The 14594-nt window shown below is 39.8% G+C and overlaps 1 protein-coding gene across 1 annotated transcript in view; it reads left to right on the top strand.

The window, feature by feature from the left end:
- Nucleotides 1–220: 220 nt before the first annotated feature.
- The window catches only part of SH3YL1 (SH3 and SYLF domain containing 1), a 65780-nt gene continuing 51406 nt past the window's right edge, over nt 221–14594 (top strand). Inside the window, exons 1-4 of the mRNA XM_024215815.1 lie at nt 221–347; nt 1769–1879; nt 2966–3079; nt 6718–6782. Of these exons, the coding sequence (XP_024071583.1) occupies nt 221–347; nt 1769–1879; nt 2966–3079; nt 6718–6782 (417 nt within the window). The remainder of the gene's footprint in view (nt 348–1768; nt 1880–2965; nt 3080–6717; nt 6783–14594) is intronic.

Raw genomic sequence — 14594 nt, 5'->3', positions numbered from 1 at the left:
TTCAAATCCATAGTGTATGCTGCCTATAGAGGGAGGTTAAAATACAGACCAAATATATTTTTAGCATTTTTTAGAGCAGGCTTATTTGTCATAAAACTTAAACTGAATCAATAGCCAAAGGTTCTTGTGGACTTTTCTGAAGTACCTCAGAGTTTAGGCTTTGGTATTAATACAAAATGTAGGTATTCTCTGCGTCCAATGATGGGCCTGGGGCATAAACATGATTCTACGAGAAGCATCATACAATGATGGAAATAATCTCAAACTGTTGAGTGTATTCATAAGGAAGAATGATGATCTTTCAAAATTAGATGCTTACATGAAGACATCAGACCAGATAATCACAAGTTTTGTCATATAAGAAGAAAATTTTGATGTAGAAACATCTTGTGTTTAATTGAAAATCATAAAATGTGTGTAAAATCAGGACTTTACGATTTTTTATTTTTTTTTCTCAGAAGCAGCCTAATGTCTCATCTCATTCTTAGACTTGTAGGGCTTAGTGATAATGGGACACTTCTTGTACTGTTTGGCCAATTTAGAAGTGCTACTCAAGAATCATTGATGTGTCTTCCTTGTTGATTGAAGGCTTGACTAGTTGCCCTATGGCTATGGGTTAAAAAGTTATGTAGAGCAAAGGAGTGAATGAAAATTTTAGGCACTCTAATTAGAGTGGCTAACTTTTCACTTAGTCACTGCCCTGCAAATTAGATTTTTTTTTCCCTTTTAGTTTAAACTTTTTCTGGGTTTAATGCCCAAAGGATTGCTTGTTCTAAGATCATTTTCTGCCAGTAAAAGCAGAAATTGTGAGAGGCAGGAATATTTCACGTTGGAAAAAGTAGCATAATACTCCTGCTTCCTTCAATATTTTTGAGAACCAGTACTAGCTTTTCCGTTGTGGCAGATAAAAGAGTAAGAATGCTGGCCCTCCTTGATGTGTGGACACAACAGTACTACTCACATGTGTAAAGTTATTCACATAAGTATGTGTTTACAGGATTGGAGCCTAAGATTTTACAATCTTTTAGGTAGGGTCAGTGATTTGATAACTTTTTTTTTTTTTTAAGCACCTAGCATATGTTTGGGGTGCTATAAACAAGTAATAATTGCTAGTAAACAGGTGACAAACATTCTGTCTATTAGTTGCTTAAATGAAACAAATCTAATTAACTTATGGAAAGGTCTGAATGTAATTGTCATTCTTATTAAAAATTGGCAACTTTGTAGGTTTCCAGAGTGGAGCTGATGCTGATGTTTGACATTTAAAACCCTAAATGAATTAGTATCTTCCTTCCTGCGAGGCTGTCCCTCTCCCTATGTTGCACTTCCACAGCTGAAGTTTACAGAGGTTTTTCAGCTGGATTCCTCTTGGTATAAAAGAGAAGTTGCTGTTGACGAGGTATTCTTTGTGAAAGCCTTTTTCCTTTGGAATTTTGCTCCTGCATGCCCTTTAGTCCACAATAGCCTGTATTTGTTCACTTTCAGGGCCTTTTAATAAAAAGGGCTTCTGAGGAAGAGAATAGTGCTTGTGGCATAAAGTACAGAGAAAGTGGAGACCATTTCTTCTTGTCTTTACTGTATTGTTATTAGGTGGTTGGTATATTTTTTAGGATTCCTACATACAAATGCTTGCATTAGTTTATTGTGTTAGGTAGCTCTTGTCACTTTAAAAATAAAAACCAGTAAAAAAGGATGAACTCTTTTAAACTGTGACTCCAAGAGTATAATTTCAGTAGTCACATTATATATTTTCTATTGTGTTTTACAGTGAATAATCCTATACCTTCCAACTTGAAGTCAGAAGCAAAAAAGGCAGCTAAAATATTACGAGAATTTACAGAAATAACTTCCAGAAATGGACCTGATAAGATCATACCAGGTTAGTAAGGATACAAATTTGTTGCAATTGAAGGGCTCACTTCTTCAGACCTCACTTGGGCAAAACTCTCATTGTCTTCATGATTACCTACTGCATTCATTGTGCATTTTCTCCAAATGTAATGAAGACCTGGACCCTATAGCTATAATTTTTGTGAAATGAATTTACTCTTAAGAGGTAAAATTCATTCTTGTCCAGGGGTTTTGTGCTGAATCTTTCTCACAACTTATTCCCCACCCCACCTCACCCCACCCCACCTCCGCCCATTAGCAAAAGTCACTGTAAGAGTGGCTATGTTGGTGAACATCTGCATGGTGTGGATTGGGGATCCATATTTGCCCTGTATAGACTGGCACATCGGGAGGACCAGATATAGTAATTAAAACCTGTACATCTGTAGTAGTTTGTTAATATCACCAGAATCCTCAAGACAGAATTGTAGCCTTAATATACACATTTTTAAGATATGTTATGTGGCTAAAAATATGTTATGTGGCTAAAAATAATCTCTGTACATTATTTTCCTATGACCCTACTGTAAATCAAAATGGAGGTAAATGGAGTTAAACCAGTATAAAACGGTATAAGAGGAGAATCAAGCCATCTGACTCTGTTTCCCACTGTCCTTTTTTTTCTGCCATCTCTATCTTTTTTCCCCTCTGTGTTCTAATTTCCCTTCCTTGTCCCATATTCCAAGGTTTTTTTTTTTAAATTTATACTAGTTGTGTTCCAAAAGATATATAATAAAACTAGATTTTCTTTTCTGATGTCATTTTATTATTAGCCCAAGTATTGAATAACAATGGGGATGTTAATCATTTTTATAAAATGATTACAGATTAACGTGGACTCTGTTACTGTTAAAATTCTCCACTTGAAAAATCCATTGAGGCAGGGATGTTGAGTCTCCATTTCTTTTTGTATTTCACTAATTTAGCTCACTTTTTTGTTATAAATTTATTTCAGTCTCTTTCTTATTCAAAATTGTTAAATGTATGGCTGTTTTTTAAGTCATGATTGTGTTTTAGTATGTTCTTTATGCTCTTTTGAAAATGTTAATTTTAAATAATTAATATTTGTTTTCAGCCAATGTAATAGCTAAAGCTAAAGGCCTTGCAGTTTTGTCTGTTATCAAAGCCGGATTTTTGGTAACTGCTCGAGGAGGCAGCGGGATTGTATTAGCACGTCTTCCTAATGGAGGTAAGGTGACATTTTCTCAGTCAAACCAAGAATTAGAGTGTGTATCTTCCTTTTCTACGTCAGGGGAAACTTCAAAATAAGTGTAATTCATTTTTCTTTCTTCCTTTTTTTTTTTTTTCTTTTAATAAACTAGAACATAGGAAATGCCATATTGGATCAAACCAGCGATCTGTCTAGTCCAGTAGCCTGTCTCTAAGGCTGATTTTTACATTAGAAAATTTTGTCTCTGTTTTCCAGCAACATTGCAGCACTCAGGGGCGGCTCTATGTTTTTTGCTGCCCCAAGCACGGCAGTCAGGCGGCCTTGGGCGGCATGCCTGCGGGCGGTCCGTGGTCACGCGGATTCGGTGGTGTTTCTACGGGTGATCTGCCGGTCCCGCAGCTTCGGCATACCCACCGCCGAAACCGCGGGACCGGTGGACCTCCTGCAGGCACACCGCCGAAGGCCACCTGACGGCCGCCCTCACACGCACTTGCTGCGCTGGTGCCTAGAGCCGGCAGCAGTACTGCTGCAAGCACTACTGTTGACTCGACTTAGGTTTTTCAGCATCTTTGCTGGAAAACAGTATGATATTTTCTAATGCACATGCAGTGTAACAATAGCTAGTGCTAGAGCCTTCAGAACAATGTGTAATATCCCCATAGTGAACAATTTTAGAATTGTTTTGAAGCATGAAGGTTAATATCTCTTGTAATATGTTTAACGTAGTAGGGTATCTACATATTATTATCATTATTATTTGTGTGTGATCTTTTGAAAATGAGTTTCATAGGTAAGTTTTATATGTTGTGTCGGGAAAACAATCCAGTTTTAAACTTGTTACTTTTTAGTGGACTGATTTCGAAGGTCTCACCACAGCCCTTGCACCACTCCTTAGGAAGAAAACCTTTTACAGGCCAATCTTCAGCACTACTTATGGAGTTCACACGCATGATTATTATTCTAGGAGATCTCAGGCCTGCCGACAGGGAGGGCAAAGGGGTGAATTGCTCAGGAGCCCGGTGATTTAAAAGGGCCCGTGTGGGTGGGATAGATAACGTATTTTTTAAATAAAAATTAAGATTACAAAAAAGAAATCCGGTTTCCTGCTGCTGCTGCTCTGTACAGAGCGCCATCCTTCATGGTTACAGTAGCAGTTTGCTAGAGCGCTGCTGCACCCTGCTGGTCTGGCAGTCTGTCAGAGCATCAGCAATAGCAGCCTGGGAAGCATGGAGCTTGCTGCCTCCTCTGGCTGCTCAGGAGCCCCTGTGCCTGCCGTGCTGGCTCTCCGGCTGCCAGGCTGAGGAGACTTTAAAGAGGAACAAGTTCCCTCTATGCTACCAGATTTCCTCCCCCAGGGCTGCAGCTCCTCACCAAACACAAGCCAGCAAGTTCAGCCACCCATTCGAGCCATCCTAAATTTGCCAAGAGGCAGCTGGGACTACCCTCTCCCCCCTTTCACTGATTCTATCACTGGCTGACCAGCTGCTATCACAAGCGCATTATGATGCGCCTCCTCCACCGCTCAGCCAGGGAATGAGGCATGGGTTTTCCCTCTGCCTTCGCCCCGGCCGCCTCCCAATAGATGTGGCCGCACCATGCCTGCCATCTCCTCATTGCTCTGGGTGTTGATGTCCCACAGCACCAGTAGTGCAGGTATTGTATAGTTGAACTTTGTTGGTCGTATTCAGTTACATCTTGTATATCAGTTTTTTCCTTGTCTTTAGATTATACATGAATCACAATTAGGTGTTTAATTCACCTAGTTGATACTTTAGGTGTTTTCTTACTTTGTGTTTCTTTAAATGTTTATATATTGATTAATTTAATTCATAATGTATTTATTTAATTTAAATATATAATTCAAAATAACAAGTTCTACATCTTACATTTAGTTTCACAGTTTATTTAATACTGGTGCTGTAACTGGAAAAAAAAAGATAATTAGGTCAAGCAACACCACAACTTACGCATAGTGGGTTCTAATGTGTTATCAATAGGATAAAAAGTAGTATTGTAAACCTCAGCCATCCCTTTCTAGGGGGGCAATTGACTTTTCTGCCCTGGGGCCCGGAATTGCTGTCAGCGGGCATGGGAAAGCTACCCAGAATGCAACAATTTACATCCAAATAACCAAATGTACTGGCTTGGGGACTTTTTGAGGGGCAGGTAGGAATCCTGTCCAAAAGAGAAACTGTAAAATAGCTATAATGAGTGCTGAACTAAAGGTTCTGCTTACTGGGTGTCAAAACTATAAGCATTTTGATATCCTGAATATTTCTTCACCTGTGTTCAGATGAGAGGCTAGTTCAACTCTTAGTTACATAATGCCAAGAATTCTGTCAAGGACAAAATCCTAAATCAGAGGCAGAGCTACACTGAAATGGTGGAAGCAGAGATGTAACTAGACATTTTAGGAATGGGGTAAGCAATCATATTTGCACCCCCTGCTTGTTTTTGGAGGCATTTTTCTGCCCCATTTTTCCTCCTCTATGACTTTGCGCCCTGCATGGCTGCCACTTGCCCCACCCTGTTTATGGCCCTGGGTGAAAAATATTTCAGAGTGTTCGATGGTGTTTCTGACACTCATCGGTCCTATACTGTTACTAAGTTACCAAGGCTTATTTGTCTGTCTCTGTTGATTTATAATTAGAAATAGTTGTTTGTGTTTAAAATCAATATTTACCAGTAGAAGTATTACAGTAAGTAACATTAAGTAATATGTATTAGGAATTCAATATGCAGTAGCTCACCACAGTGTTATGAAATAGTTCCTTAGCTAATGAAGATATTTAGTATGCAATAGATTTCTGCTCTGTTGGTCGGTTTAAATGTGAGAACTAATTCTTTGTTTGTTTATAAAAGTGCTGTGAAGCACACAAAGGCATAGCAATGGGAAGTAACTGTTAGCAGAAATACATGACCACTAGTAAAAGTAACCGAACAAAAATGTTTAGCTACATTGATGCACCACATAAACCTTCATATTTTCAAACCTCTGATGTTCTCTGTGAAGTATTGCGATACTTTTTGAAACAAGCCTTGGTATCCAAAAGATTAACTGAATCTAAATATATGATGTTTGAAAAATGCTTTTGAAAACATGCACCTTAATATATTTTTAAAAATTGCAGACAGTTGGCCTAAAATAAGAGTTCTTCAGTGTAAATGGTGCTGTCTCTGAAGTGTCCCTTTGATATGGTAATCAGAATTACAGTGAAATTTCCAATGTGCACTGTTGTTTTTCAGTAATTATGTCCTTTTAACTATTGAAATGCAATTTTATAATTTGGATTTTTTTCTTTACTATTGCAATATTATTTATCGAACAAACTGTCCCCAGGCAGCACTGTTTTCATTTGCTATCTACTTGATGTTGCCAGTTCTTCAGGTGCCTTCCTGAAAAGCAGTTTTTACTTTGAAAACATGACTTTCAAACTTAGTTTTGGATGGCACTGAAAATTTTGAGGCACATTTTAAAAACAAGAGAAAAAATATATTTAGCTTTGTAATTTTTTAGGTTTCAGTTTGAAAATTTGTATGTCAAATGCAATGCCTTGTAATATTTTTCATATTGTATTAGTTAACCTTTAGTTTCTGTAAAAGGGAGAACTTACTACTGTTAAATGGTAATATGTATCTTATTTTGTGTGGGTCAGGTTGGTCTTCTCCTTCTGCAATAGGGATAGCTGGCCTTGGTGGTGGATTTGAAATTGGAATTGAGGTAAGGATTAAATACATTTGTAATATCTTACAAAAGTAGAGTTTTCTATGCTACATCCATTGATCTTGAAATATGCATTGTTTCAGTGTACATGAACTATAATTGAAACTTATTTTACAATATTGCATGTACAGTATGAATTTTTCTCATGTTTTCATAAAATGATATATTTTGAATGGGATGTAAAAAATCCAGCAATGAAGATTGGTACATTATTATCTGATCTCTTTGCTAATTAACTGAAGTATAATTAAGCATTAATTAATGCATTTCTAAAGAGTAGAAACAAGTGACCTGTTTGATAAAAAAAAATATTGTACCTGGGATAAAGAAGTGAGATAAAGGGGATAGAAGATTTTGTAGTTGGACTTGATAGGATTATATACAGATTGTGTTTGCAGATAAAGTGAAATGAGATAGCGGTGTGTGCTAAATGGTAAGAGGAACTGTATAGTGCCCCCCCCCCAAAAGGATTGATGGATACAAGTGAAGGTAAATTACATAAAAACAAATGGGTAAAACTGCCCCCTTTTAAAGTTAAACCTAGTTAGTGAAAACAGTGTTAAAAGCACAGTAGATGCATGAATTACGTTAATTAACAAAAAGTTTTATGTGCAAATCACTTACTTACTCCAGCATATATCAACTGAAAGTGTGCTCTTACATAAAGCATGCAGTTTCTAAACATTAGAAAATGAAGTAATAAACTTTTCAGTGGCATTGGTGAAATATTGTCTGCTACAGTGAGAGGTACCCAATATAAAACCTGTCAGGTTTCTTACAGTGATCTCTAGAGAAAACCACATATTTTGATTCTTAGTCTTACTGGCTTTGCAAAACCTGCTGAAACAGTCAAGGATTTAAATTTACACTGGTTTCATGCCCAGGACTTGCTGTATTGAGTCTCGGAGTAGTGCCAAAAATAACATTTCTCGACAGAGGGACAACTTTTTAAGTGTGGTGCACATGAGCTATCGGGACTAGAAAAAAATGCCTTGTCATTGGAATTCTAGTTTGTACATATGTGTATATGTATTTTTGTAGCCAAACAGGACTTGCTCTTTCTTTCGTTCTCAATATAATGTTTATGTGTACTTCTTTAGATTAAAGTACATGACAGATCTCCTCCTCCCTCCCATAACAATAATGTAATGTTAAGTTTGACACATCAAAGCACTTGCAATCCAGGAAATGCAGAATTATGGTTGAAAGTTGTTAAACTACATAGCACCTAATTATTCCAGAAATTTCTTCTCCCTAGCACCTGCAGTATCTTGGTACACTTTCCACATATGCAACTGGCCTCTCATATGGCACACCTTATGTTCCAATAATCAGTTCATATCACTTAATTGTACTTAAGTTTGTACTTAAACTGATAAAAAAAATTTCCATTGATGATCATTGAAATTTACAGATAGCCAAAGTAAGAAAAATGCTGCCTGAGAAATTTTATTAGAATAAAAAAACAAACAGTGATTTAGGCTTTTGAATTAGGCTTGTTACAAATGGACTAGCAAATGGATTAGTACAAACAGGTATGATTTGTTGATTTAAGAATATTTACTTTGTATATTTAGACGTGATGTTGACAATTTGTGTTTTAAAGGTTATAAAGCTTTAACTTTTGAATCTCAGCATTTGGCATTAAATAATTGTCTGGACCCCATAATTTCCCGCAACTGTGAAAATTAAAATCAATAAAAATATTTAAATATGCTTAAAATAAACATCAATATTATCTGTCAGAATTATAAAAATCAAATTCTGCCAAGCCTATCTATAAGAGTTTATTCTGTTCTTCGGTAATGTGCTTCTGTTATGTAGTTCTGCACCTGATAGAATCCTTACCACTAGTGAAGGAGTAAACAAGGGACTATTTCTTAAAGATGTTTTTTCCCTAAAGGTCAGTGATTCATGGAGCCATGTTTTTTATATTTTCAATAAAATGTGATGTTTTCATTTGCATTTTCCATTGCTATATATGTAGTCAGTCCAACATACTTAATATTTATTATTTTTCAAATTAGTCATATATTTCTTCTCATGTTTCAGTTAGTCTGATATGATCTTTACAAGGTTTATCTGTTACCATAGTTTTAAATGCTCTGTGTATTGTTCAAGAAATTTATTCTGTGATCCTAGAATCTTAAAACCAAAGACATTAGAGAGGCAACAAACTTATTAGATCACCTAACCTGTTCCTTTGGGTATATGTAGTGGTGTATAGTTCAGTCTTAGTTTTATATGCCCCAATTGATAGGGCTTCAGATACTTTTCTTGGGAAACTGTTTCACTGTTAGGAAGGTTTTATTTTTTCTGAAATGTATCCTGAATTTTTTTTGTACCTCTTTGGTGTTTCTTAGGTTTCTTCCCCTCCAGGGCCGGCTCCAGGCACCAGGCAACCAAGCTGGTGCTTGGGGCGGCACCTGGAGGGGGGCGGCGCGGCGCTCCGGCCGCCGGGGAGAGCGGGGCCACAGCCGGGCTCGCCGCCCTCCCCCCGGCGCTCTGGCCGCCCTCCCCCCCCCGCGCCCTTCCCCCGGCCGCCGGGGGGAGAGCGGCGAGCCCCTACCGGGGCTCGCCACCCTGCGCTCTGGCCGCCGGGGGGAGAACCGAGCCCCAGCCAGGGCTCGCCGCCCTCTCGCTGCCCTGCCCCCGGCGCTCTGGCCGCCGGGGGGAGAGCCAAGCCCCAGCCGGGCCTCGCCGCCCTGCCCCTGGCGCTCTGGCCGCCGGGGGTGGGGGGGAGAGCCGAGCCCCCGCCGGGGCTTGCCGCCCTGCCCCCGGCGCTCTGGCCTGGGGCGGCAAAAAAGCCAGAGCCGGCCCTGTTCCCCTCCTCCCCACAATTAAATATCTCTGTATATTTTCTACCTAATATAGTAAAGTTGTAATTTTCCAAATTGTTCGGTTTTCTTGTTCATATTTTTACCTATTTGGTACCAGATTAAAGTGCACGGTATTAAGTGCCTTGCCTGATCGGGGTCAAGGTCCCTTTGTATTAATTCTTTGTTATCATTTATTATAATTTATTATATTTATTTAAATAATTAGTTTTTGGTAACACGTTTCAGTTAAGTACCCTATCTAAATTTTATTAGATTTTAGTTCTGTTTGAGATCATTAATAGAGATGTTACGTTAGGTAAGACTTAACACCTGTTCCTGTAGTTCCACTAGACCAGTGGTTCTCAAACTAGGGCCGGCGCTTGTTCAGGGAAAGCCCCTGGCGGGCCAGTTTGTTTACCTGCCGCGTCCACAAGTTCGGCCGATCGCAGCTCTCACTGGCCACGGTTTGCTGCTCCAGGCCAGTGGGGACTACAGGAAGCGGAGTGGGCCGAGAGACGTGCTGGCCGCCTTTCCTGCAGCCCCCATTGGCCTGGAGTGGGGAACCACGGCCAGTGGGAGCCGCGATCGGCCGAACCTGTGGATGCGGCAGGTAAACAAACCGGTTCGGCCCGCCAGAGGCTTTCCCCGAACAAGCGCCGGCCCTAGTTTGAGAACCACTGCACTAGACAACTTCCTCAATGTCAATATATTGCTATTTCATTTTCCTTTACTTACAGACTTTCAGTTTCCATGGCAGTTTTCATCCACAAGTCAACTTGAATTATATTTGGGTACATTTTGTGAACCTCTGTCAAATACCTGATGTGACGTTATTGATATAATCTGGGACCATATAGATCATTGTTGCAACCAAGGTCCTGTAGTGGCACCAAAATCTTGTATAAAGGGGGTCAAATGGGGTGTCTTAGACAAGGTTATGGTTTACTGGTTATGATTATGCTGTCTATATGTGTGTATCAATTTTGTAGTTGAAGTTATGAATATTGGCTCTATACCATCTGTATTTCAAACTTATGCTATGCTGCTGGGTGACATCCCAGACAAGCTGGTGTTAGCTCTGCCTAGCCTGCTTGATGGCCCATTAAGGACCATCAGCTATACAATGGACCCATTGAGAGAAGGCAAATATGCCTTGAGACTCAGCAAAGTATGCAGGGACTGGCCCATGTGACTCCAGGCTCCATTTTGCTGTAATTTTCCACAGTAAGAACAAAGAGGTGTTCTTACACCTGAAAAAGACTATATAAGGCTGATGCCTCATCTCCATCTTGTCTTCAATCCTGCTTCATACCTCTGGAGGAACTTTGCTACAAGCTGAAGCTTTGAACAAAGGACTGAGGACCCATCCCAGCGGGGGATGTATTCCAGAGACTTGATTTGAACCTGCAGTTTATTCTATCGCTGCTGCAAGCCTGAACCAAGAACTTTGCCATTACTGTATGTAATTGATTCTATTTAACCAATTCTAGCTCTCATCTCTATCTTTTTCCTTTTATGAATAAACCTTTAGATTTTAGATTCTAAAGGATTGGCAACAGCGTGATTTGTGGGTAAGATCTGATTTGTATATTGACCTGGGACTGGGGCTTGGTCCTTTGGGATCAGGAGAACCTTTTTCTTTTACTGGGGTATTGGTTTTCATAATCATTTGTCCCCATAACGAGTGGCACTGGTGGTAATACTGGGAAACTGGAGTGTCCTAGGAGATTGCTTGTGAGACTTGTGGGTAGCCAGTGGGGTGAGACCGAAGTCCTCCTAGTCCCGCTGGTTTGGTTTGCCTTAGAGGTGGAAAAAACCCCAGCCTTGGGCTGTAACTGCCCTGTTTGAGCAATTTGTCCCGAGTTGGCACTCTCAGTTGGGTTCCGCCAGAACCGCATCGTCACACCTGATTAAAAATCAAATACGTAACATCTACAGTATTCTGTTCCTTCAATAATAATGTAATTGTATAACACAACATTCCCAAACAACCAGCTTTATCTGGTAAGAATCACTGTTTTATAACATGATATCTAAATACAAGTTTGTGTTTTAAAAAAAGCTCAGGCTGCTTTTTGGTCATGGTTCTCTAAGGGGTTGTCTACACTACAAAATTAAATTGACTTAAGTCGACATACCGCCACCGCAGTAATGAAAGCGGTTGTCCACATCAACACTATGCTCCTTCTGTCAATGCTGCGCATCCTCACCAGGAGCACTTCCATTGACAGTAATGGGGCACTGTGGGACAATGACAGCTGGAGCCTGGCAGCCCTGGCACCGACAACCCCAGCTGTCAGCCAGTTGTTGGGCTCACTCCCCTGCCCTGGTGCTGACAGCCCCAGCTGTCAGTCTGGTGCCTGTCTGACATCTCGGGCTGACAGCACCAGATTGGGGAGGTGTAGGGGCTCCAGCTGTCAGCCCCGCTCAGGACTGACAGCCAATAGGCGGTGTAAGTAATGCAGTGTCTACATGGGCACTGGGTTGCCCTAACTACATCGACATAAGCACTACGTCTCTCGTGGAAGTGGAGTTGTTATGTCTGCGTAGTGGGCGACTTACTTCAGCGGAAGCAGCATTGTAGTGTAGACACTGACATAATTAGGTTGACGCAAGCATTGTAGTGTAGACCAAGCCTCATCCTCTAAGAATTGTTATCCCTTTATATTTGTTCCATTATTTTAGTTAGGATAAAAGTTTTAGTATTGGTGCTACATTTGCTTTCCTTGGGTGAGAGTCACAGCCCAAAGGATAGGGAGGCTAGTGTGGCTTTAATCAACCTTTCTACCTTCCTGATCTTGGGCCAGTTGAGTGACTGGGGATGACACAAATGTAATTTAGAGAGCTTTGGGGGCCTATCTGAATTACAGCAGCCTCCCTGGGCGGCCCTGTGGGATGCAGTGCTGTGTGCTGGAGCCCTGCCCCTGGCACGCTCCTAGCCATCTAACCAGCCTGTGCTTTTTGCAAGGCATTCCAGTGGTCACTTAATAAGCACCTATTCAGTATTTTGTGTTTTCCTCATTGTTCAGTGTGTGACCTCAGATCTTGTTACTGCATGCTGTTCAAACCCTGCCATGAACACAGAATTACTAATTTCCTCCTGGGCTTTTCTGTAGGCTCATCACTATAATACCCGAGTCCTTCACAGACATTAATGACTTTACTTTCAAAGCACCCTCTGAGAAATGTGTGTGATGGTGTTAGGGTTACTTTTTTACATTTCTTCTCTTTATTAGTGAAATGTCAACACTATTGGATGTGGTGACTGATCATAGAAATCTTTATAATTATTCATATTTGGCATCTTATAAGTAATCTAACCATTCACTGTTGATTTTTCTACACAAAATATTTTAATATACATAATCAGTTATGAAAAAAATGAGGAAACTATAGCAATCATTCTGAAAAATTTTGTGCCCTGAGTTTGATGCTTTTGAAAATTTTACAGAATATACAACAGCCTCCTTCAAGTATTCAGCTTCATATTTATACAGCTGATTATATGCACGTGTTTTGTGTACGTATTTGTCTGTGTGCACGTCTTTTCTCATAGTTTGACATCTTTAATTTCACAGATACACCTCTACCCTGTTATAACGCTGTCCTTGGGAGCCAAAAAATCTTACCGCGTTATAGGTGAAACCGCGTTATATCGAACTTGTTTTGATCTGCCGGAGTGCGCAGCCCCACCCCCCCGGAGCACTGCTTTACTGCGTTATATCCAAATTCGTGTTATATCGGGTCGCATTATATCGGGGTAGAGGTGTAATAGTATTTACTTTCATGCTTTCTTAGCGTTTTTGCCAGTAAGTAAATGGGAACTACAGTTTATGGCATTTTACTTTTAAAAAAGTCCTATGTTCTCTAGGTTATTTTTTTTTTCTGAGTGTGCATGTATAAGTATGTATCTATATTATTATACAAGTGACAAAAGAGGGCCTTTCCAGGATGGATTCAGAATAAGTTTATACTTGTAGCTTATGTTCTGAAAATGTTCATATTCATGAGATTTATAAGTGAACAAAGAAAAGAGCTCCTTGATCCCGGCTCAGGATCACCAACAGGGGGTGGACATCAACATCTTGATTGTCTCCATCTCTGGAAATGATTCAGAAGCTGCAATTGCTGGCCACCTCTTTCCGGCCAGTGAACTGATCTCTCTCCTGCTCTGCATGGTGCTTCATTCCCAAATCATCCAGCAGTTCATTCTGCCTTCTCTGCCCTGACCACTTGAGAAACTTGGAAAAGTTTCTCCCAACCCCACCATCAGTCAAGTCCTTAACCTGATGGATGACCAGGGATATCAAATGAGTCAAATGAATGGCTGCTTAACACACCACCCCATTTAGAGGTAACAATGGAGTACAGAACCCATATTTCCACGAAATCTTCCGGGGAGCTTCTTAACCAGGAACAGAGATGCATAGCAACATTTTTGGAGCTAAGGGCAGTCTTCTTGGCACTAAAGCTATGTACTTTGATTTGTTATAAAGCAGATTTGTAAAATTTTGAAATATAATGATATTACCATTTAGGACCCAGACCCAGTAAAGGACCCTTCCACCACTATTCCTAAAAAATAATTAAATTTATTTAGCTCTGTTTATTAAACTGTTTGCCTTTTAGTTTTTCCAGTCTGAATCATCCTGTTAGAACCAGGCCTTGGTTTTAGACAAGTTTTCTTTTTCTATAATGCTTCTTATTGATATTACTTAGAAAAAAATTACAGGAGGATTCATAGATTCCCAGGCCAAAGAGACCATTGTGATCATCTAGTACGATGTCCTGTATAACGCTGGCCATAGAACTTCCCCAAATAATTCCTAGAGCACATCTTTTAGAAAAAAACGTCTTATCTTGATTTAAAATTTGTCAGTATGGGAGAATCTATCATGACCCTGGGTAAATTATTCCAGTGGTTAATTATTCTAATTCTTAAAAACGTACACCATATTTACAGGCTGAATTTGTCTAGATTCAACTTCCT

Source organism: Terrapene carolina, unplaced genomic scaffold, assembly GCF_002925995.2.
Source record: "Terrapene carolina triunguis isolate 2854851 unplaced genomic scaffold, T_m_triunguis-2.0 Scaffold42, whole genome shotgun sequence".
NCBI classification, from domain to species: Eukaryota; Metazoa; Chordata; order Testudines; family Emydidae; genus Terrapene; species Terrapene triunguis.
This window is presented reverse-complemented; position numbering and strand designations above follow the sequence as displayed.